At 42.3% G+C, this 24,659-nt stretch overlaps 1 protein-coding gene across 4 annotated transcripts in view; it reads left to right on the top strand.

Moving 5' to 3' along the window:
- Positions 1-24,659, top strand: part of AGL (amylo-alpha-1,6-glucosidase and 4-alpha-glucanotransferase) — a 354,506-nt gene that overhangs the window by 252,247 nt on the left and 77,600 nt on the right. For all 4 annotated transcript variants that reach the window (XM_086954603.1, XM_086954587.1, XM_086954609.1 and 1 more), the window contains exons 26-29: positions 2,805-3,030; positions 13,347-13,458; positions 14,341-14,476; positions 22,279-22,391. In XM_086954603.1, coding sequence (XP_086810729.1) covers positions 2,805-3,030; positions 13,347-13,458; positions 14,341-14,476; positions 22,279-22,391 — 587 coding nt within the window. The remainder of the gene's footprint in view (positions 1-2,804; positions 3,031-13,346; positions 13,459-14,340; positions 14,477-22,278; positions 22,392-24,659) is intronic.

The following is a 24,659-nucleotide window of genomic DNA, read 5'->3' as shown; positions in this document are numbered from 1 at the left end:
TCTTGGGTACTACAGTGTAGTATCCCATAAGGATATCCCTAAAACCTCAGGGTTTATGCAATGCCACACTTATTCTGGATGATTCTGGGTCCCTCTGGCTTGCTTTCAGGCCCCATGGATCCTGTGGCAGTCTCCTGGTGCGCTGTCTTCCTGTTACAACAGATAACTTCAGCCTTATTTTAGCCCTCAGATGCCAAGCCACATCTCAACACTTTTGCCAAAGACCCCGCCGGTAGTACCCGGATCGGTGCCTGCCAGCCTTTACTGTAGGTTCTGGGCATTTTGTACGAAATTAGCACTTTGTACAAAATGCTCAGTACTTTCACTAGGTCATATAGCAAAATGAAACCAAAGCCAAGCAGGCCAGTACATGCAACCATTCCTTGGGTGGTTGCTCAAAATTTAAGTTAGGGGTCACTCTGGGACCTTATAAGTGTTTAGTTATCCAGCACAATATCCTTGGTGCAACAACATCAAGTGTTGCATGGCTAAACACTTATAAGGTCCCAAAGGCGAGACCTTTTGGCTATGCCAATTCTTGTTATTAGGGGACAGACGCAGAGTAGCCTGGTATGTTCTTCCTTAGCGCTACTATACGGCAGGCAGGCCAGGAGCCTCCCTGAGATGACCAAAGAGGTTTGGGAGAAAGATGCAGGAGAAGGGGCAGTGGATTACTTGAATATGCAAAACTGTAACAAGCTCGGATAGGGAAACTCCGAGATTTGACCCATTGTAATTTGGAAAGCCATAACAGATAGAAGGTAATCTATGAAAAGGGGAAGAAGTGGCATAGCTATGAAGTAGGCCAGTGGGTGTTGGTTTTGCTTCCTACTTCCCCTTTAAAGATTAAGTCCGAATGGAAAGGGCCATATAACATAGTCGCCAAAATAGGCAAGGTCACATACTGACTACCAATGTCATCAAAAAGGGAACAAAACTATCTTGGGAACCTGTTAAAAAAAAGATTGACCTCTGCCAAAGAAAGTAAATATCATTCAAACGTTAAAAACTGATCCTAGTACTTCAGACCAGCTTCCAATAAATGATACCCTAACAGAGGAATAAAGTGTCGTACTCATGTCAATCCTTCGGCCTCTTTTATCTCTGTTTTCTGGCTCTCCCGGCCTGACCAGTTAATCGAACATGCTATCCCTACTCAGAAAGGGGTTATAGTAAAGCAGAAACCCTACTTTATTCCTGCCACCCGGAGGGAAGCTATCCAGAAAGAAGTTGCAATGATGTCACAAATGGGGAATATAAACAGACAGATGCGTCTGAGATGAGAATAGGGGCGGTCTGGTCCCAGACCAATGAAGAGGGTCTCGAGGCTACCATATTAAACATCAGCCGAAAACTCTTTTCTCTGAAACAACAGTAACCCGTGTAAGAGAATGAGGGCTTGGCTATATAATGGGTAGTGGGATGTACTGACCTGGTTGGATTGGTTTTCATTTTGTTATATGACCTAGTGAAAGTACTGGGCATTTTGTATAAAGCGCTAATTCCCTAAAGCCCAAGTGTACTTTTCTTTATTTACTGGGTGATGGTGGCATGAGACTATGCTATGAGAAACTCCCCTCACAAACCACACACTTGAGTGTGAAGCATATTTCCACTTGTCAACTTACCTGTGAGGGGTGATTTCTGGACCTGTGGATCAGATCTCCAGTTATCTGTAAAAAGAGAAAAACCGAACAGAAGACCATCAATTCCCTTGCTTTGCCGTACCACCTCTTAAAAAATATAAGAACATCTAATACAGAAAGACTGTACGAGTCATAAGCTCACTTGTGCCACAGTTTCACCATATTGACCCAGAAATAAAAGCAGTGGCTGACTTTTGTTTGTGCATTTGAGTCTAAAGGATCAGGATTCTTGATGAAGATATTGAATATAATGGGCTTGGCTCACATGTATGTAAGCTAGGTGAAGTGATTATACACAAAATCCACATCAAGATTTCCTCAAACATGACCAACTTTCTGCACTTATTCACAACACCAGAGGCACAGCAGAGGAGTGTCCATTATCACCACTTTTGTTAATTATTGTAATTGAAGCCTTGGCATCCTTACAATGTTATGCACATAGAGGTCTAAGTTTCAAGACAAGGCCACTCCTAACATCCGTCTATGCAGATGATATTATACTGTTTGTTAAAAATCCATGAGATAACTTAGCACCGATAGTAAGAGCCTTCTTAAAATTTGGTGCCCTATCAAGACTTTCAGTTGGGATAAAATGCTGACGTACCCCTGCCATGACTACAAAGGCATATAATTTAGACATCCAAATGATGTGTTGAGACACACCAGTTAATACTGTAATGATGAAGTATGCTGGGAACAGAGATTTTAATGAAATCAAAACAAATGAAGACACTTTGTGATGTACAAATGCTAAATACTCACAGAAACCCAATTTTTACGCATTAATGTAATGTAATGTAATGTAATGTAAAAAGGATTTGTAGAGCGCGGCATTCACCGGACGGTTTCTTGGCGCATTATCATTTATGTTCCATAGAGTTTAACCAGTAAAACTGTTTGTCTGCAAATTTTATGGCCATTTAAATGGAAAATATGTCTGTAAACGACAATGCTCTAATACATAATGGTTTAGTTACAGTTAAAGGTAGGTGGGTCGCAAAGCTTATTGTTGGAAACATTTGGTTGTGTTTTAAAAATGTTTGAGAAGCACCAGTCATTCAACTTCAGTGTTCTAGGGGAATATTCTGAGGTGCTAAAGTGTTGATAAATTGTCTGCCACATTATAACCTACAACCTCTTACACTTTAATTTCAGGAACATAATTTTGGCCTTTGCAGGCACCATGAGACATGGCCTTATCCCAAATCTTCTTGGCCAAGGGACCCATGCCAGATTTAATTGCCGTGATGCAGTGTGGTGGTGGCTCCAGTGTATACAGGATTACTGCAACATCGTTGCCAATGGCACAGACATTCTCAAGTGTCCAGTTTCACGGATGTATCCTAAAGACGACTCTTTAGCGCAGCCTCCAGGAGCAGTGGTAAAGATCATTCTAAATTTACAATTTGTGAAAGGGGAAGCTATGTCAAACTACTACTATGTCGCACTTTGATTTCTTACACCCTTTGCTGTTCACATCCAAAGCTTGCTCCTTCGCCCTTTTGCTACTATTTTTTACTTCAATATTGAGATTATTGGAAAAAATGGTGCACACTCCTAAAACTGGAAAATAATTATTGTTCTAGGAATAAATTGAACACTTTACCTGTGTCTGTATCAAAGTCATATGTTTAACATTTAGAATCATGTTATCATACCGTGACCGTTCCTCGATAGATTTCTGCATTTAAGATGTTCAGTTTCATTTTTTGTTCCTCCTCATAGCATGTACATTAGAGGCTTCAAATCTCCATCCATTTGAACTTAACATTCGCTCTTTATTCTGTCTAAATTCAGGGAGGGTGGGCTACTCCCTGTGAACTGGAGATCAGTGTCCTGGCTTCAGTGGTTGTAATTTTTGTAGTGCATGGATCTCTTAATTTACCCTACTTCCCCAGTCTTTCCACAGAGATATTTGAGACATTGCATTAGACAATGCTCAGCTTGTGACTCCTCCTCTTGCTGGTAATGTGCATGTTCATCAACTCCATTGTTATATTGTTTTTTTCCGCCGTCAGGTTCGAACATGTGCTCCCCTGCTGTGGTTCGACACCATCTTGCTATAGCTTTCTCGGTTTATACCTACTTCTCGTCAGTATTGCTTTCGATTGGGGCTCTCTTTTACTTCCTCTGGTTCGGTTTCATGACACTAACTTAGTCGGTGCGACTCATCAACCGCTGTCTTCGTGGGTCTTCGTACTTTGGTACAATGTCTTCATCCATAGGCATTCAACCCGCTTCATGTTCCAAGGAATGGGCGCCTTTTTTTATTTTATCCTCTGTGTCCCAAATCATACCTCGCACTGGCCTTCAACAGGTGTGTAATCTGTGCCTCCTCCCCCTGACCCCCCCCCCCCCCCAACCCCCTCCCCACCGAGCGCGAAGAGGCCAGCTGCGAGGCTTACAACTTCTTCAGGTCCGGAAAGACTCATTGTGACTGTCAGGCTTGAGGTCTCGAGATGTCTCGAAGGAGCGTGGACAAAACACCAGACATCTTCAGACCAAAGGACCTCCAGGAAGATCTACAGGCACAAGTGTCGGTGGCATATGAAGGGATTTTCTCCCACGACAATATCTCCCGCTCTAACATCGAGCTGCAAGACCTGCCTCCAGCTCAACCATCCATGAGTATTGTGCCCTCACCTCCTGGGCATCGACCCTAGCAAACCACCACAAAGGGTCAACAGAACATTCGAGAGAGTCTTAAAACCATTGCCTGGCCACCACTGCCTCGGTCTTGAATGCTCCAATTCGACCCAAACCCTAGAAGTAGATGGTTCAAGGTCACAAGCCCTGTACACATCAGCACACTACTTGCACCTGATCCACACCATAGACCCACACCTGCCCCTGCACCATATTCCCCCAAAAGGTAATTGCTTTCTTACATAGAGGGTGGAGATGTTGGGGACACTTTCAATAGCCCACCACAAGATGACCCCTGGGAATCATACGTCACCAAAGTACTTGTGGATACAGATCCCGATCTGTACCATGCAAAACCCTCTCCACTGATGACTATCATCTACCATGATTTTATTCGTAGAACTGTCACCTTCCACAAGGTGCAGAGCCCCTAGAGGTTGATTTTTTACTTGAAGTTCTCTCCTCTACACAACGCTCATCACAATACTTGCCCTTGCTTAAAAGCATGCTCCGCCACACCACTGGCATTTACAATAACCCGGTAAGATCTCGGGTCATAACGCTAAGATTTGATAAAAATATAAATCTTCACCTAATGACCCCATATATATATCTCAAAGATCAACTTCTACCAGACTCTTTGGTTGTGGCAACAGCATGTAAAAGGGGCAATACACAAACATCTAGTGAAGCACCTCCTCCAGATAAGGAGAGTAAAAAGGTTGACGCAGCAGTAAAGAGAGTGCCCTCCCAACCTGCCAATCATTGGTGGATCACAAATTCTATCTGCCTCTTCTCTAGATATGATAGGGTTCACTGGGATGAGATGGATGAAATACCCAATACCTTCCAGAAGAACATAAAAAACAGGCCTATCAAATTGCCTCTGAGGGTAAATTAATGTCTAATGCCACAATACGATGTGCACTCGATGCTGCCGATACTGCAGCTAGAAGGATACATTCCAGCCTATTACTACGCAGGCATGCTTGGCTCCGGATCTCAGGATTTAAACCTGAAGTCCAACTAAATCTCCTGGCCCTCCCATTTGATGGGGAACATCTGGTTCGCTCTCAAGTAAATACGCTCCTTGAGAAAACCAACAAAAGAAAAACGAAACAGCTAAGGCCATCGGAGGGCTGCAGACACCTTCTCACTGTGGCTCCTGGCACCGCTCCTTTTACTGTGGAGGTTCCAAGAACACCTCCCCGGAGACATCCAAATCGTACCAGCGGACTCAGACCCAAACAACCTCGTCTCGGTGATATTACTGTGGCTCATATAGTGGTAACAACTCCAAAGGTAGAGGCAAACGTTTGTTTACAAACCATCAGCCACAACCACAAAGCCCTGATTCCCCAAGCATTCCCTCCTGATCACACAGCGCCTGATGGAGGTCAACTACAAGGGTTTATTTTCCACATGGCGAAATATCACCTCTGACCAGTGGGTTTTGGATATTATCCAACATGGTTATTGTCTGAAGCTCACTTCCACACCGCTCCAAAATTCCACCTCGCAGACACAAACTATCCATACATCAGCATTTGCTTGGGGAAGAAGTACAAGAACTCCTCACAAAAGGAGTTATAGAACTTGTTCCACTCCACCGACAGGGCACAGGAGTCTATAACTATGCTTCCTTATTCCCAAAAAGACTGGTCCCTGAGACCAATCTTGGACCTTAGACCCCTAAACAAATACATTCTCTCAGAGCACTTTCACATGGTCACTCTTCAAGATGTCATCTCATTGTTACAACAACGCAACTTCATGGCCCATTCAACCTCAAGGATGCCTACTTTCATACTCCTATGCATCCAGCACATTGCCAATATCTAAGTTTTCTAATAAACAGTCGGCATTTCCAGTTCAAAGTGCTCCCCTTCGGGCCCCGTACCGCGCCCAGGGTCTTTACTAAATGTCTTGCAGTAGTAACTGCTCACCTGCTCAAACAAAGCATACATGTCTTTCTATATATGTACGGCAGGTTCATCAGAGGCACAACTTGTCAAAAGTGCTTTCAGCACACGCAAGCCACCATCAACCTACTTCACTAACTAGGCTTTACAATCAACGCCTTAAAATCCCACCTACAACCTCTTTAGATGCAACCTTACTAAAGAGCGATTCTCAACTCACAACTAGGTATAGCTTACCCGAATACTGCCAGAATACAAGCATTCCAGGCACTAATTTCCCAATTTCACCAGGTCAACAAGTATCTGTGAGGACAGTCATGTGTTTCTTCTGGATGGTGGCTTCATGTATAGTCCTAGTACCTCATGGCAGACTGAACATGTGTCTGTTGCAAGAGAGTTATCGCACAAATGGACTCAGGCGGGGGGGTCAAAGGGAAGAACTAGTGTTGGTCGGCCGTCAAGCTTGCCACTAACTACTCTCTGCAGTGGTGGAACACCAACAACATGTTAAAAGGCAAGCCTTACATAGACCCAGGTACGCAGAGTATAGTAACAACTGATGCCTCCTTACATTTCCAACATCTGATTGTCCAAGGCCACTGTACAATCAGTCACAGACATCTCCACATACATCTCCTGAAGTTACTAGAGGTTCTCCTAGTCCTGAAAACCTTCCTTCCACACCTAATTAGCAAGGTAGTCCTCAGGAAGATGGGCAATATGACAGCCATGTGTTATCTCCAAAAGCAAGCTGCACCAAGTTCCCACAGCTTCTCATTTAGCCCCTAACAATTGGAAGTCGACTCTCCAATACTACATTCACCTGTCAGTGGAGTATCGCCAAGGAGTGGACAACGACTTTGAATATCTCCTCAGCAGGAGGCACCGACAAGACTACGAGTGGGAACTCCACCTACAAGTCCTCCAATACTTCCATCATTGGGGACAACCACAAAGCAGAAAACGCCAGACGCCAAAACTTCACCTCCAGGTTCCCACACCCACAGTGCAAGGGCAACGCACTGGAGTTGGTACGGGATATTTGCATACGCTTTTTCACCTCTCCCACTGCTTCCATTTCTGGTTCGCAAGCTTCAGCAGACATCTCTCACCCTCATCCTGATGGCTCCCACATGGGCATGGCAACCAAGGTTCACCACCCTTCTCAAACTGTCAGTAGTTCCACACAAAGCGCTGCCGGACAGCCAGGGCCTTCTAACACAGAACCACGGAGAAACCAGTCAGGGAACCCAAATCACTCAACCTTGCGATCTGGCTCCTGAAGTCTGAGACTTTGGTTACCTCAATCTCCCAAAACATTGTATAGACATTCTTAAAGAGGCTCGCAGGCCTACTACTCGGGACTGTTGCACTGCAAAATCGTAAAGATTTGTTCACTATTGTCATACCAAACGCATTGATCCCTTAACAGCTAAAGTACAGGACATTGTCTGCTACTTATTTCAGTTACATACCACTGGTTTAGCTTTTACATCAATAAGGCTACACCCAGCAGCGGTAGCTGTATATCTGCAGAATAGGCAACACATTTCTCTTTTCAGGATTCCAGTTGTCAAAGCCTTCCTGGAAGGTCTTAAACGAGCCATTCCTCCTAGAATGCCACAAACACGCACATGGAATTTCAAGATTGTATTAACAAGATTAATAAGCCCTCCATTTGAACCCCTCTACTCCTGCCCCCTCCAGTTTATATCCTGGAAGGTAAGATTCCTAGTTGCTGTCACTTCACTCAGACATGTCAGTGAGCTTCAGGCATCAACTTTAGAAGAACCCTTCTTCCAAATACATAGCAATAGGGTTGTACTGCACACCAATCCCAAATGTCTTGCAATTCCATCTTAATCAATGTATTGAATTACCTGCCTTTTTTCCCCAACCTGACTCAATTGCAGAAAGGGCTCAGCATATGTTGGACGTAAAAAGAGCTCTGATGCATTACATGTCCAGGACTAAATCCTTTCGAAAAACACAACAACAAACACAACCTCACGAAGGAAGGGCCATTTCTAAATCAGGCATTGCATGATGGATTGTTAAGGGCATCCAAACATGCAATGCTATAGGAAATTTACCCATTCCTCATAGAGCTCACTCCACTCATAAACAAGCATTTACAATTCAATGGTCTCGGCATTGTTAAAGTTAGAGCTATTGGCATTGCTCATGACATTATTTTCATTTATGTTTTTGTTTTTAAAACATATAAATAAATGGCATTGTCATTTACACTGCCAATAGCTTAATCTCTCGCAAATGCGAGACCTATTGCATTTGCACCCACACACAGAGCCACACACACCTAGCCACCCACACACACATACCTAGCCACCCACACAGAGCCACCCACACAGTCATTCACATAGAGCCACCCACACACACTCAGCGCCACCCACACAGAGCCACCTGCACACACACACAGAGCCTCCTACACACAAACAGAGCCACCCGCACACAGACAGGGCCACCCACACATAGAGCCACCTACAAAAAAGTCTACCCACACAGAGCCACACACACACACAGAGAGACAGAGCCACACACACACACAGAGCCACACACAGACAGACAGAGCCCCACACACAGACAGACAGAGCCACACACACAGACAGACAGAGCCACACACTCACAGACAGACAGAGCCGCACACACACACACACAGAGCCCAACCCACACACAGAGCCCAACACACACACAGAGCCCAACACACACACAGAGCCCAACACACACAGCCCAAAACACACAGAGCCCAACAAACACACAGAGCCCAACAAACACACAGAGCCCAACAAACACACAGCCCAACACACACACAGTGCCACACACACACACAGTGCCACACACACTGTCTCTTACACACACACACAGTCTGTCACACACACACACAGTCTCACACACACACACTGTATCTCTCTCACGCACACACTGTCTCTCTCTCACACACACTGTCTCACACACACACACTGTCTCTCACACACACACTGTCTCTCTCACACACACTGTCTCTCTCACACACACACACACACACACACACACACACTGTCTGTCACACACACACACACAGTCTCTCACACACACAGCCTCTCACACACACAGCCTCTCACACACACACTGTCTCACACACAGTCTCTCACACACACACTGTCTCTCACACACACACTGTCTCTCTCACACACACTGTCTTTCACACACACACTGTCTTTCACACACACACTGTATTTCACACACACACTGTCTTTCACACACACACTGTCTTTCACACACACACTGTCTTTCACACACACACTGTCTTTCACACACACACTGTCTCTCACACACACACTGTCTCACACACACACACTGTCTCACACACACACACACACTGTCTCTCTCACACACACACACTGTCTCTCTCACACACACACTCTCTCACACACACACACAGTCTGTCACACACACACACAGTCTGTCACACACCCAGTCTCACACACTGTCTTTCACACACACACTGTCTCTCACACACACACTGTCTCACACACACACACTGTCTCACACACACACAGTCTCTCTCACACACACACACTGTCTCTCGCACACACACTGTCTCTCTCACACACACTGTCTTTCACACACACACTGTCTTTCACACACACACTGTCTTTCACACACACACTGTCTCTCACACACACACTGTCTCTCACACACACACTGTCTCTCACACACACACTGTCTCACACACACACACTGTCTCACACACACACACACACTGTCTCTCACACACACACACACATTGTCTCTCACACACACACACTGTCTCACAAACACACACTGTCTCACAAACACACACTGCCTCACAAACACACACTGTCTCTCACACACACACACTGTCTCTTACACACACACACTATCTCTCACACACACGACTCTCCGCTCTTGTCCCCCACCCCCGTATCTACCCTGCCCGTCTCCAGCCTTGCCCCCTCCCCGGATCTCTTGCTGCCCGGTGCCAGCCTGCTCCGCCTTCCTTCACTGCCAGTCCCCCTCCCTCCCCAGCAGCACCGCCAGGCAGCCCTCTGTGCGAGCAACGGGGGGCCGCAGCCCAGACATGAATTCTGTGCGATTACTTTAACAGCATATTGGTGTCGTTAAGTCTAGGGTTTCATGAAAATTGGTGTACAGATTGCTCAACGGTTCGTCTGGCTGATTCCTATGGGACGTAACAACAACGATGCCACATGTCCGTTTAAAAGATGGCATACTTAACATTTGATTACAGAAGGCGGGGGCACTAGCACGGAATCGGCTGGTCGCTGATGAAGTATGTGGATTACTAAAAAAAGAGGCTCACGCTGGTCCCCCAACGTCTCTACGGCGGCTGGGAGACTCGCGCTGCTGACCACGCACGACTTCAGAAGCGCTGGCCGTGCCACTTCTAGGTTGCCTCGCACCGGCTGACCCTGGCAGAGGAAGTCCACGCTTTCGTTACAGGTTCTGCTCCCTATCGAGTTCAACTCTGTGACTCTCATGCGCCATCCCTCATTTGCACACTTAAGCGGGGGACGGTACAGACTCCGTGATTGGAGCGGTGTTGACGCTTCAGGGTGCTGAGGGGGTGGGTGCTGAGGGGGAAAGAGGCCGCAAGCAGGGATTACGGGGCTGATATCCAGGGGCGGGGCTTCCGGGTCACGCCTTCCCAAGCATGCGCTCTGAATAACACATAGACCGCCGCCACCTTAACTATGGGTACTGAGCACGCGCAGTGTGCATGACTGAAGTCTGTAGGGTTCCCAGAACACGAGGCGCACGAGGCGCATGCGCACTGCCACCCAGAACTGGAAAAGGAAACCCTTTTTGAGACACTGCGCATTTACCGTGGGTAAATGGCAACTATGACTTTATCTCACTTATCTAATCCTGCGCATTTTTTGTAGAAGATGAAGACATCCTTCCAGGGCCGAAATAGACACTTTCACCTTTCCCTTATACTTTTCGCTGTAAGCCCCGTCCTTTTCGGATTGAGGGGCATGTTTTTCTTTCTCCCCTCTTCTCCATTGGCTGGAGGAGAGGAGAGAAAGAAACTAAAAAAACACGCCCCTCAATCTGAAAATGACGGGGCTTACAGCGAAAAGAGATCGTCACAGAGACCTCTTCTCTAATGGCTGGCCGCCATTTAGGAGGCAAGCCAATGGAGAAGAGGCGCGGGTTTAAGCCACGCTTCGCTGAGACATAAGATCTCGCCAGCGAGACTGAGCATGCACAGCCTACGGTAGCCAAGACCTAAAAAGGACCTTTAATGGCCTTCCTAGGAAACATACCCATAGCTGACATATGTAAAGTAGCTATATGGTCAACCCCACATACATTTGCAAAACATTACTGTGTAGATATACTGGCCCGTCAACAAGCCAATGTGGGCCAAGTTGTTCTATGGGCACTATTTCAAACAACTGTAACTCCCACAGGCTAACCACTGCTTAAGGAGGAGAAATGCTTTACAATCTATGCTAAGTATATGTATCTACAGCGACACGTGCTTCGAAAGGAAAATGGTACTTACCCAGTATACATCTGTTTATGGCATGCAGTGTGTAGGTTCACATGTGCCAACCCTCCTCCCAGGACATCTCTGCTTTGTACAGTTATTTTCAGTAGTTTTCACAAACTCCTTTCGCATGGAAATCGCTTTATAATACGCTTTGCTTCACGTTCTTTCTTCACCCATCATGCAGTAAACATTCTAATAATGGAGTTGATGACCTTACACGTTACCAACTAGAGAAAGAGTCACTACCTCGTGACTCAAAAGACTTTCTTTGAATAAAAACAACTTGTGCACACATCCGAGCTCTCCAATAGATGGCAGAATTTTGCTAATCTTGTGAGTCCACAGTACTACTTGCCACGAATTGATGCTTACTGGGTAAGTAACTTTTCCTTTTAGCATTTAAATATGTTTCATTAACTTTCAAGTTAAAAAAAAATATATATCGAAAATCACTCAATACGTATAATTGACTTTAAGTAAAGAAATATTTGTTTTTAACAAAAAGTGAACGAATATGCCATCACATCTCCTGGCACAGTATTTAGTCTTAACTATAATGACCTTTGTTTTAGCCACTGTTAGCCGTTTGCATTTATCCTTCAGCTAAGTGTGAAGACGAAGTCTAACAACACAACAGTGGTTGCTAGTGAATTTTCAAACATGAAATGTAGTAAAAATACCAAATCCAAATTGCGACTGGGCAGATTAATCAAGCACCTCATCAACCAAGAAGGGTGGGGAATTGGCGGGCTATTGGATTTTCAAAGACAATTTTCAAAATATACAGAAATATTGTGCATCTTACAAGATCATTTGATGGTAAAAATGAGTAGAAACCCATTTATTTTAGTAGCAATTCTGAAGAGGGTCACATGAAATATTCCAGTACTTCGTGTTCTTCAGAGAAGCACGGCAATCTACTTTTCCTCAAATATATTGATTAAGAAGCTGTATATTTTTGCAGTCAGTAGAGATAATATGGGTAACCAATTTGACGTTTAATTTTTAGAAAGTTTAGAGCACCTTCCTTCACGTCTTCCTTATATTTATCCACCCTGCTTCATTCAGGTAGATTCTCTTGTTAAGTACAGTGAAAATCTACTTTGAATTGGCAAGTTGAGAATTTTGAAGCATACATGTTTCAAAATATCAATTTTGAAACAGGAGACCTAGTACTCATTTTAAACATATGGAAGCTCAAGAAGGAGATGTATGTCACACCAGTCATGTACGCCCATGGCCCAGAATGTATTGTGTCTGTGTGCAATTACTATGCACCTCTTCTCCATGTCAGAGAATGCATTTTCCTTTCTGAGGGTACTTTAGTAGCAGGAGCTAACCCTTGGTTTAAAAATACGGTTATCTTTTTGTGCTTCATGTAATGTGAGAACTGAATAAAAGCAAAATGGAATTTTTATTGTGCACACATTTGACAAGTGTTCTCTTTTGAACATTCCTTGACTCCTACGAAATATTTTACTTATAATCTACTTTGCAAGTCTCTTCTAGCATTCTGAGAGCTATTCAGTACTTAAGCTGGGTGTTTTTTAATACCATGGTTTGCATACATTTTGTTTCCACACTCAGGATCAACCACTGTTTGAAGTAATACAAGAAGCAATGCAGCGACACATGCAGGGAATACAGTTTCGTGAACGGAATGCTGGACCGCAGATCGATCGTAACATGAGGGACGAAGGTAACCGCAGAGGGCGGCTTCAATGCTGATTGTGTGCATTATAGCCAATATTCTTAGCTTCAGAAACCATTCTCCCCCTTCTTTTTTATGCATTTCTACATATGTGTTTTTTTACATATGCTGTAACGTAGCTGCTTATTTTGGATCAAGGATTTTTTTTGTAAATGTAGTGATTCATTAGAATTTTTGTTGTTTCCACTCCTTGCTCTTGCCCTTCAGAAGCTGATAGAAAGCTTTTGAGGAGTAAAGAGAGGTGGCAGGATAATAATCCTATGTTGTCATAAGTGGTCATAGTGGTAATAATGTCACACAAACTTGCCATTCTGGCGAATTGCCGTCCATGTGCATGACAAATGATATCCTTTTTTATGATCGTTAAAGCCATCTTTGGAAGAACTAAAAGATTCTGCCTGCGAATCGACTCTATGAAGGATTATTCTTTTTATTTTTTTCTTAATTTGTCTGGCTTTGGGGTTCCAGCATTTTCTATGACACCCACGGAAACATGGTTTTGCACTTGTGCCAGAATTTACCAAGTCACTCGTACTTGAGGCCATAGTATATGTTAAGTGATATTGGATACCACAGGATGAGACTTAAGACATTGTACATCATCCATCTGTTGTTTTGGTCCACACAGTATTAAATCAAAGTGACTTTGTGTAGCATTTGAGGGTTGGATTGTTTCAGGTTTTCGATTTACCATTTTCTTTTACTTTTATATTGCCTGACGTTCTGGAATTATAACTTTTAGCACTATCAAAGTGTAACCCACGCAAATTAGACCAATTTTCATGTGTAACATTTTAACATACTTCCACATATGTTGAAATATTTGTACAAGTATCAATATTACATTTTTCTCTCTTTGTTTCTTCCTAGGTTTTAATGTAACAGCTGGAGTGAACTCTGAAACTGGCTTTGTCTTTGGAGGAAATCGTTTGAATTGTGGCACTTGGATGGATAAAATGGGAGAGAGTGAGAGAGCGCGCAACAAAGGAATCCCAGCTACTCCAAGGTATCACTTTGAAATGGCATAGTGTGTCTCTGTATATATACCTGGAAAGGCTGATATAGATTCAATGTAATTTGATTGGTGGTTATATTGCATTTCTCTTCATTCATAAACTGCCACTTAAAGTCTGATGTTTACATCATATTTATGATTGTTTTCCATGTCATTGAATTTCCAGACATACACCTGGGAAACCAAAGTTTTTTTTTAGATTTTAATGTTGATGTCTGCTTTCTTTAATGTTATGGCTCCTAATTCAAACAGTGTAAACTATCCACAGGCTTATAGGTAGGAAAAATGTGCAGTTGAATAATATTTTTTCATCTATTTTCCGTGTATAAGGAAATCATTACTTTGCACACTTCACATTGTGATTACATCACTTTGACTACTTTTTTAGACATACATTTATAAGCTGAGGAAGTGTGAGTAGTACATTGCTAATGTTTGGGAATCCCACCAAGTTACACCTTATAGACAAGTCAGGCCCTGATTGCGGTGTGTTACCGTTAAAACGCATCTTTTACAACGCGTTCCGTTACAACGCGATTTTTACATCGCAATTACCATTACAATGCATGCCATTACAACGCATGGCATTACATAGCAGATGCTATTACAACGCATGGCATTACATCGTAAGTATTGGTAAGTATTTAATTTTTATTTTTATTTTATTTAATATTTTATAATTGATTTAATTATTATTAATTATTTCAAAATATTTATTTCGTTTTTAAATATTATAAATTAAATATATTAATTTAAGTATTTTTTAAAATAAGTATGAGTATAGGAGTATATGTTTTGGGGTACTGATGTATATGTTTTGGGGTGTTTGGGTATTTTTAGGTTTTAGGGCAGTGTTTGGGTTTTGGGGTACAGGGGTGTTTTTAGGTTTTAGGGCAGGGTTTGGGTTTTGGGGTACAGGGGTGTTTTTAGGTTTTAGGGCAGGGTTTGGGTTTTGGGGTACATGGGTGTTTTTAGGTTTTAGGGCTGGGTTTGGGTTTTGGGGTACAGGGGTGTTTTTAGGTTTTAGGGCAGGGTTTGGGTTTTGGGGTACAGGGGTGTTTTTAGGTTTTAGGGCAGGGTTTGGGTTTTGGGGTACAGGGGTGTTTTTAGGTTTTAGGGCAGGGTTTGGGTTTTGGGGTACAGGGGTGTTTTTAGGTTTTAGGGCAGGGTTTGGGTTTTGGGGTACATGGGTGTTTTTAGGTTTTAGGGCTGGGTTTGGGTTTTGGGGTACAGGGGTGTTTTTAGGTTTTAGGGCAGGGTTTGGGTTTTGGGGTACAGGGGTGTTTTTAGGTTTTAGGGCAGGGTTTGGGTTTTGGGGTACAGGGGTGTTTTTAGGTTTTAGGGCAGGGTTTGGGTTTTGGGGTACAGGGGTGTTTTTAGGTTTTAGGGCAGGGTTTGGGTTTTGGGGTACAGGGGTGTTTTTAGGTTTTAGGGCAGGGTTTGGGTTTTGGGGTACAGGGGTGTTTTTAGGTTTTAGGGCAGGGTTTGGGTTTTGGGGTACAGGGGTATTACGACTTTATATAAATTAAATTAATTAAATTACTTTTATTTAATTTAATTAAAATAATAACTATATTTACAATTATTAATTTAATTGTATTAATAAACGATTATAATTAAATTATATTATTAAAAAATGTTTAATTAATTAAATTCTTTTAATTTTATTAAATATAATTATATTATGTATTATTTATAACTTAATTAAATTATAATTATATTTATTGTTATTAATTACATTATATTATTTTCTATTTATAAACTTTTTATATATCATTAATTTAATTAAATTAATAACTATATTTACAATTATTAATTTAATTGTATTAATTAACGATTATAATTAAATTATATTTTTTAAAAATGTATAATTAATTACATTCTTTTAATTTTATTAAATATAATTATATTATGCATTATTTATAACTTAATTAAATTATAATTATATTTATTGTTATTAATTACATTATATTATTTTCTATTTATAAACTTTTTATATATCATTAATTATATTATTTTAAATATATTACATTAATATCAATTTTAATATTAATTAAATTACTATAATTAAATTAATTACTGTTTAAAAAATGTTATATTATTTTTATTATTTTAAATTAATTTAATTTACTTTATTAAATTTTTTTTAAAAAAGATATACTTACCTATACTTACGATGTAATGCCATGCGTTGTAAAAGTATCTGCTATGTAATGCCATGCGTTGTAATGGCATGCATTGTAATGGTATTTGCGATGTAAAAAACGCGTTGTAACGGAACGCGTTGTAATATATCGCGTTGTACTGACACCAATCCCCTGATTGCGGATGCACAAGACTCAATAATTAGCACACACAACATGAAAGAGAGTGAGAGTGTAGTGTAGTCTCTTACCTCGATGCAGGCAGGAGGGTGGACATTATATTCTCAAATGACCCCTCTGGTTGTGAAGGAAGAATATAATACATCAACTAAAGAAAGTAATCCCTCCTACTCTTTTTGAAGAACAAAATGTACAACTATTTACAGGAGTTGAGGATTTTTACATTGCCTACAACTTCACTGCTCCTCTAGTGTTAACTATGCCCTTAGACATAGACAAAAGATCAAGCAGTATGTCAATATTTCATAAAGACTGCCATCACTTGACAAAGTTTGTTTAGGTTTTTTAGTCAAGATGAACCAGTTGGGGGGTATGGGTGCTATTGGTATGAGTTTTCTAGGACTATGATTGCAATTCTGTTCTAACGTGAATGCCATTTGGAGATTACTCATAGTCGGTACGCTTTTCCTTATTATTATAATTACATTTTAAATGAAAGTGGTGTTAGCATTCTTCCTGCGGTGTGAAAAAACAAAACCGCCTTTGAATTTGGAATCCTATTCTGAGACCTTTTTAACTAATCAGTAGTGGTCAAATGGAAGCATGTCTAATTGGAGGATGAAACCATTTATCTCACAGATACTAAGGGTGCGGGAGAAGGAGTAAAAGGGAGAAGGAAAGGTTCACCGATTTTATACTCTCATAGCCAGCCAGCCAGCCAAGGAGGGTATTAGCGCAGTATTTCAAACAGGGGGAGTGTGCGCGGCCTGAGAGGCTGAAAGCATAGGTACTCTAAGCAAGACATATAGTCAATAAGAGGTGTCCAGAGGCATTGGAATCTCGCGTCTGTGAAGGACTGCTTGTGAGTTATCTGCTCCATAGCAATGTGCCAGGGTTGTGTGAACCATGATGCTGCAGGTGGGGCAGATGGGGACCGCCAGGCCCGGGCTATAAGCTGTTTGGCTGCACCGGTCATGGGCATTCTAGTCACCAGTCTGCATGGGACATAACAGGGAAGGACTATGGCAAATGCCCAAGATGAATATGTGATAGTCTCCCGGTATTGGATAGCCCAGACCACCCTTAATATGACTCAAGATTTCCTTACAAAAAATCTGTGGTGGAAATAGCCCAGGTAGGCTCCACATCTCCAACATGCAAATGAGGCCGCAGGGAACATGGCATGTACATAGGCCCGGGTATAGTGCCTTTGAAGCATTTATTTATTTATCATTTATAGAACGCATCGTATCAACCCCAGGGGGATTTCACGGCACCTAGGCATGACAGCACACGGATACCACGAGCAATACCAACCCCTAAAACATCCAGGTCTTCAAGCTTTTCTTAAAATGTGCCAGAGAAGTGCAGCGACAAATCTCTTCCGGCAGCCTATTCCAGAGTAAAGGGGCAAGATAGGAGAAGGCACGTCCTCCCATTCTGGCTTTGTAGATTCTGCAAGGTGCAAGCAGATTCTGGTTGCTTGACCTGAGGAGACGACCGGGAACATAAGGCCTTGTCTTTTTCCTCAAGTAAGCTGGCCCCAGGTCCTGTGTTGCCTTAAACACCAGAGTGAGGAGTTTAAAAACAGATCTTTTCTTCACCGGCAGCAAGTGTAGAGCTTGCAACAAAGGTCGTGAAGGGGAGCGTCTGGGTTTGTTCAGGACCATTCTTGCTGCTGTATTTTGCAGCACTTGGAGCCTTGTGAGCATAACCTTATAGGCTGCTTCCTGCTGGGGGATGCTTCTTTGAGTTCACTGGATTTCTCGCAATAGCACTGCTCCAGGGTGACATCCGGGGAGTTATCCGGTGTCCACTTCCATTGGTAGAGGTGACGAGGGATGAGGCATGATTGTTGTAGGGTATCATATGTCTTAGTCACCAAGCTTTGACCGGGCTCGAAAATTCAATAACAGTTTACTAGACCTGCAGGTCTAGTAACTTGAATATACTACTCAACCTAACTGTAATGTACTTGACCCGTAAACTGTTCTCATCCGGATTTTCAAACAGTTCACTTTACAAAATCCTCAAACTTCAGTCACAGAAAGAAAAGTAAATGTAGGAAGCCAATCTGACTTCTGACCTCTTTCTCTGAAAGGTGACAAAATAACAAGATTTAAAGGCATCTTTATTGCTCATTCACTTTGTGAGCAAGCAGAACACATCTTGGATCTCCTCCTTAAGTGCCCTGAACATTGCTCTAGTACCCTGCACATGTGTTGTGTTCTTATCTAGATCAGAGTCCTTAACTCGGTTGAAGTCTATATCGGCCTTAATAGGCTTCAGCTGCTACGATAGGGTTTGAGGTAGGAATGTGTCTTGCGCCTGATTTGGGGTCTAAAGGTTGAGAAGTGTTAGGGCGTTTTTTTGGATTCTCAAAAATCTCCAGGAATACACTGGAAATGTACGAAAATCGTTGATTCTCATCTCATCGTACTTTCCCTAGTCATAGCCCTGCAGAAAGGCAATCCAAATGTAGAGATATCACGATTTCTACATCACCTGAAAATATAGGGGTCACTTTAGTATCCTTCCTGGTTTGAGTGCAGACTTACTTCACCTTTGTAGTACATTTACATATACACTTAGGATGGAAAAAATCACTATGAAGTTTTGAGATTACTTACAAAGTTCAGGCATGTAGTTGCTACAGTCATTTTGAAGATCCGACACAACCAATTCTCCCTCCCTCCTAAAAATTCACATAATGCACCTAAACTTTCAACATAAAATGGCAGCACCTTGCCTATTTTTACATTTCTAACTTCATATGTTTCCATAAATGTTTGCGTATGCTGATCCAGTGTGTCAGAAACTTCTTTTTGAAGTTGCCAGTTAACGTTTTGTGCACCTAAAGCAGAATATAAGTGTGCAATAAGACTTCAGAAATTCTGGCCACAAAAACATTCATTATTTTCTGTAAGGTAAGATTTTCATTGCTAGCAACTGTTTTTTAAAGTATGTTATTATGTTATGTTATTAAATCATTTATTGAGCGCACTAACACTGATTAGTTTCTTGGCGCTAAAATTGACAGTAACACAATCAAAGGTAGGAAAGTGGATTAAAAAGCTTGTCTAAAAAGCCAGGTCTTCAGTGCTTTCCGGAAAGGTAAGAGATCTTGGCAGGACCGCATTTCCAGGGGAAAGGTGTTCCATAAGCAGGGGGCCAATATTGCAAATCTACGTCCACCAGAACGTTTAAGTTTGAAGGGAGGGGTCTGGAGAAGGCCTAGGGGGAGTGAACGAAGGTTGCGGGAAGGAACGTATCTGGTGATTAATTGATTAATGAATTTAGGGCTTTTGCCTTGTAGTGACTTAAAGATCATACAACCTGCTTTGAAGGAACAACGTTGTATGACCGGAAGCCAGTGCAGCTTGATGAGAAGAGGAGTCGCCGCCTGCCACCTTGGTTGCTTCCGGATCAACCTAGCAGCATAGTTCTGCACCATCTGGAGACGCTTGAGTAAATAGTTTGGGAGACCCAGGTAGATGGCATTCGCGTAATCCAGATGGGACAGAACAGTGGCGATCACAACCTGGGTAATAGCTTCTGGCGTTAGTAGTCGCCTGACCTTCCTGATTTTTTTTAGCTGGTAAAAGCATTTGGAGACCACTTGTCCCACTTGTGCTTTTAGTGAAAGGTCACTGTCCACAATGACTCCAAGCGTTTTAGCCGATGGTGATGGTTGCGGAGCTTGACCCAGATCTGAAGGCCAATAGTGAGGACCCCAGTACTTAGCACTGTCCCCAGTCAGTACCAGTTCGGTTTTACCTGGATTTAGTTTCAGCTGATTTTGATCCATCCAGGATTTAATAAACCTCATGGTTGACTGGAAATGACTCATAGATTTTTCGGAATTGTCAATGGTGAAGAGTAGCTGCAGGTCATCTGCATAATTAAAAACTCTCACATGTTTGTCCCTCAAGGTTTGTATAAGGGGGAGTATGTATATGTTAAAAAGATGGGGTGACAGGGAGGAACCCTGTGGCACTCCACATGGGATGGACTGTTTAACACCGGTCAAGTCCCCCAGACGCACCGCTTTGGAGCGATCCTCCAAGAAGGACCTCAACCAGCAGGCCGCCACGCCCTGTATGCCGGCCTGTCCGACACGGTCGACCAGGATGTTGTGGTCGACCGTGTTGAACGCGGCCGACAGGTCCAAAAGCACCAGGGCCTGGGGAGAACGTCTATCTGCGCAGTCTCGAAGTGTGTCCAAAACTGCAGTGACCCCTGCCTCCGTAGAGTGTGCAGGCTGGAATCCAGCCTGATGAGGGTCAAAGCAGGAGGACTCCTCCCAAAAATTAGAGAGAGTTTTCGCCACGTGTGCCTCTAGAATTTTTGCCAAGTAAGGCAATAAGGAGATGGGCCTGTAGTTTGCCTTGCATCCAGGATCCGCCCCGGTTTTTTTTAATAGAGGTATGACCGTGGCTTCTTTGAAAGCGGACGGGACTATGCCAGACAAGAGGGAGTCATTTAGAAGGGCAAGAACAGGGGTTGGGTAGGTGGAAAAGCATTCTTTCAAGATACGAGGGGGACAGATATCCAGTGGGGAGCCAGATTTGACTCTCATCATTAATTCCGAGAGCTGGCCATGGGTTATGGGTTGAAAATTGGTAAGGGTGGCAGAGCCAGTCTTCATTGCCATGTCGGTCGTGATTGGGGTCTTTGGTTGGGGAATGCTAGTTTTTATGTCTGTGATTTTGTCACTAAAGTAAGAATTGAGTGAGTCACACAGACACTGAGTGGGGATTACTTTAGGACGGACATTCTCCAAGTTGGTCAGTTCATTACAGACAGAGAAGATATCTTTAGATTTGTTTGATGAGTCTAGAATACGAGAAGAGAAATACTCCACCTTTGCTGCAGAGATGGCATTCATATATTCCTTCCTCGCCCTAGTACATTTAATTTTTCCCTCAATGTCATAATCACGGCGCCACAAGCGCTCAAGATGACGGAGAGCCAGTTTCCTGCTTTTCAAGTCGGCAGAAAATCATCTGTTGGCATCCGTGCGCCGTGCAAGTTTAATTCTTTTGTACAGGGCATGGAGATTGCTGGCCGCTTGTAGCCAGTCGGTTAGAAAAGAAACTGACAGATTTATGTCATTGTCCAAGGAGGGGACATCATTAGCTAATGACTGTAGAAAAGCAGTCTTATCCATAGCGTTCCAATTCCTGGCTAATCTGCCGGCAATTGGCACAGTAGTTCTGATGTGAGTAACACAAATCTTAAGTTTAAGGATAAGATGGTCTGACCATAGGCAAGGCAAGGTTAGCGGGGAGGTCAATCAAGTGGTATTAGACCACACCTGATCCAATATGTGTCCTTTATCGTGAGTGGGGGAGAGCACCAGTTGCTTGAAGTTGAGGTTAGACAGAAGGTCAGTCAATTCCGCCGATTGAGAGCCCTCTGATGGATCTTTGTAAAGTAACTATTTTGTTTAATTTTTTTCCCTTTTAGAGATGGATCTGCTGTGGAAATTGTTGGTTTGGGTAAATCCACAGTACACTGGCTAATGCAGCTCAGTAAGAAAAAGGTCTTCCCTTATCCAGGAGTCACCATAAAAAGAGATGGTAAGCATCCTTCTATACTGTGAAAATGGCCTTACCGAATTTATTCTAACTGTTGAGTACTAAATAGCAGAAATTTCCCTAAATAGTGCTGCTCTTTCAACTGAAGAAGATACTATACTGTTTAATGTTTTGTGAGATAATAAGGCATAGTTCCTATCAAAGAGCACATTTTGCAATAATACTCAATCCTTAAAGCAGAGTGGCATATCTTGTATTGAATATAGTCTGGCTTTATGATTCTTTTCGGTTTATGGCTGTTTTCTTGTTAAATGGTTACTCCAGTGTGCGAGTTTCAGCAGATTCTCTCCATCTACTGTAAACTGCTGTTTTGAGGAGTAACTTGGAAAACTTGTTTTTCCATTCTTAGGGTATTTCACTATATTTGAGTAATTTGTTTAGGGTCCTGTGACCTAATACTTTTAAAACATTATTCTACACCCAGTATAATTTTAGCTATACATTCCAGTATCCCTGCCCAGTCGGTGAACACTTAATGCCCATATTTGGAGTTCTGTGGACTGGCTGCTTTTCGACTGAGGATGTGAAGGTAGAGCCTCGCCGTCGCATCCCGAATACTCACAGGGTGGAAACATTTGTTTTCTAAGGTGTGGTTAGTTTTATAGGTTTTGACACCCACAAAGTCCTCTCATTCCCCTTTCCATCCTGGTAATTTGGATTTTTACTTCAGATAAAAACGGACATTTTTTTTTCCCAGAAAAAATGAGAAAAATGAGAAAGGGAATGAATCACTTCCAAATATGCTGGGAGTATAAGGGAAGGGGTTTGTCCAGATAAAAGATACGTTTTCTATGGAGAAAAACAAATACTTGTGCATTGTTACAGGGTGGTCCTTTTCCCCCTGGAAGAAGTTCTCTGCTATGAAGAATTATGCACTGTGAGAACAGGATCCTGATGGTAATATCACATGACACATGTCCCAGCACCTGGATACCCTCACGGGTGACGAGCAGCTCTCTACAAATCCACATTACATTACATGACCTTCCCAAGAATACACATGGAAAACTGCACTTCATGCAGTTTTTCATGCAGATTCTTGATAGTGCCTGTGTACCACAGAAAATAATACATCTGTACTTGCATGTATGTGTAAATTTATGATTGTAGATTTACTACTATATTTTGGAATTGGGCCTTTGCCACCAAGGTAATGTTATAGGTGGTTTCTCGACATTGATGTTATGTGGTGGAAATGTTACCCATCGAGACTAACGCAACTGAAACACTGAAGTCTTCTCCTTCCACACTTGGATGCTTTTCAAATTGCTGGTGTCATAGTACTTAATCCTCGATACAAGCTTTTACTCTGTAACAGGGGAAGAACCGACTTTTCTTGAAGAATATCTAATTTTTTAGATGAGTTCTAACTGCAAAAATAACACACCTTCACTTAAACTTCTGATCTCATATTTGCAGAGCACCTGCTGGGTTCACTTGGGAGTGAGGATTTGCAGATCTATTTCTTTAGCTTTCTGAACTGCAAATGATGTGCTATTTTTGATAAAGTATGACAAATACTTAACACAGTTTGATGTCTTCTATAGTATAGTATCAGAAGTCATTAAAACAATACTGTAAGAGTTTGTTTTTAAGCACAATAGCATACCTTCAGACAAACAATAAGTTGGGAAATAAGCCATGAGAGGCTGTGTGAGTTCAAAGTAAAGAAACATATTGTTTTGTTTTTTGCCTCTTGGCCATCAATATGAAGGTAGAAACAACTGACATCTCCTAATTTCTTCACTGATTCTGGTATTCAGTTTATTATAACCAAGATTTATTTTGCCATCTTTGGGGTCTTTCAAAGTACTTACAATTATGCTTTGCTTTTCCAATTAGATGCTCAAGTGTCAGATTAATTTGCTGTTGTATTTGTAATTCTTGATTTGCATGTTCTATGAGGCCTGAGTTCCTCTACTGAACACACCTAAGACATTGGTTTTCCACTACCCTCTTTGACCTTGAAAGAGAATGGCCCCATGGACAGGGTTCCAAATAAACATTTTGTTTATTGAAATGTATCCTGATTATCAAAGTGCCTGTCTTTCCAAAGACTCCTCTCTCTGTAGAAGTGTGCTGTGGCAAAATCCAAAGCAGAATTAGTGACTTTAGAGCTGAATGGGCTTATCTCAGTCATCGATAAGGCAGCTACTGGTCTTCCTAAATCCAAACTCTGCTCAATAATACAATTCCAGTTGCAGATAAGTAATTTGAAAAGAAAGGCTTCAGATTCCTTTTGAGTTTTTT

This window comes from Lissotriton vulgaris, chromosome 1_1, assembly GCF_964263255.1.
Source record: "Lissotriton vulgaris chromosome 1_1, aLisVul1.2, whole genome shotgun sequence".
Lineage (NCBI taxonomy): Eukaryota > Metazoa > Chordata > Amphibia > Caudata > Salamandridae > Lissotriton > Lissotriton vulgaris.
This window is presented reverse-complemented; position numbering and strand designations above follow the sequence as displayed.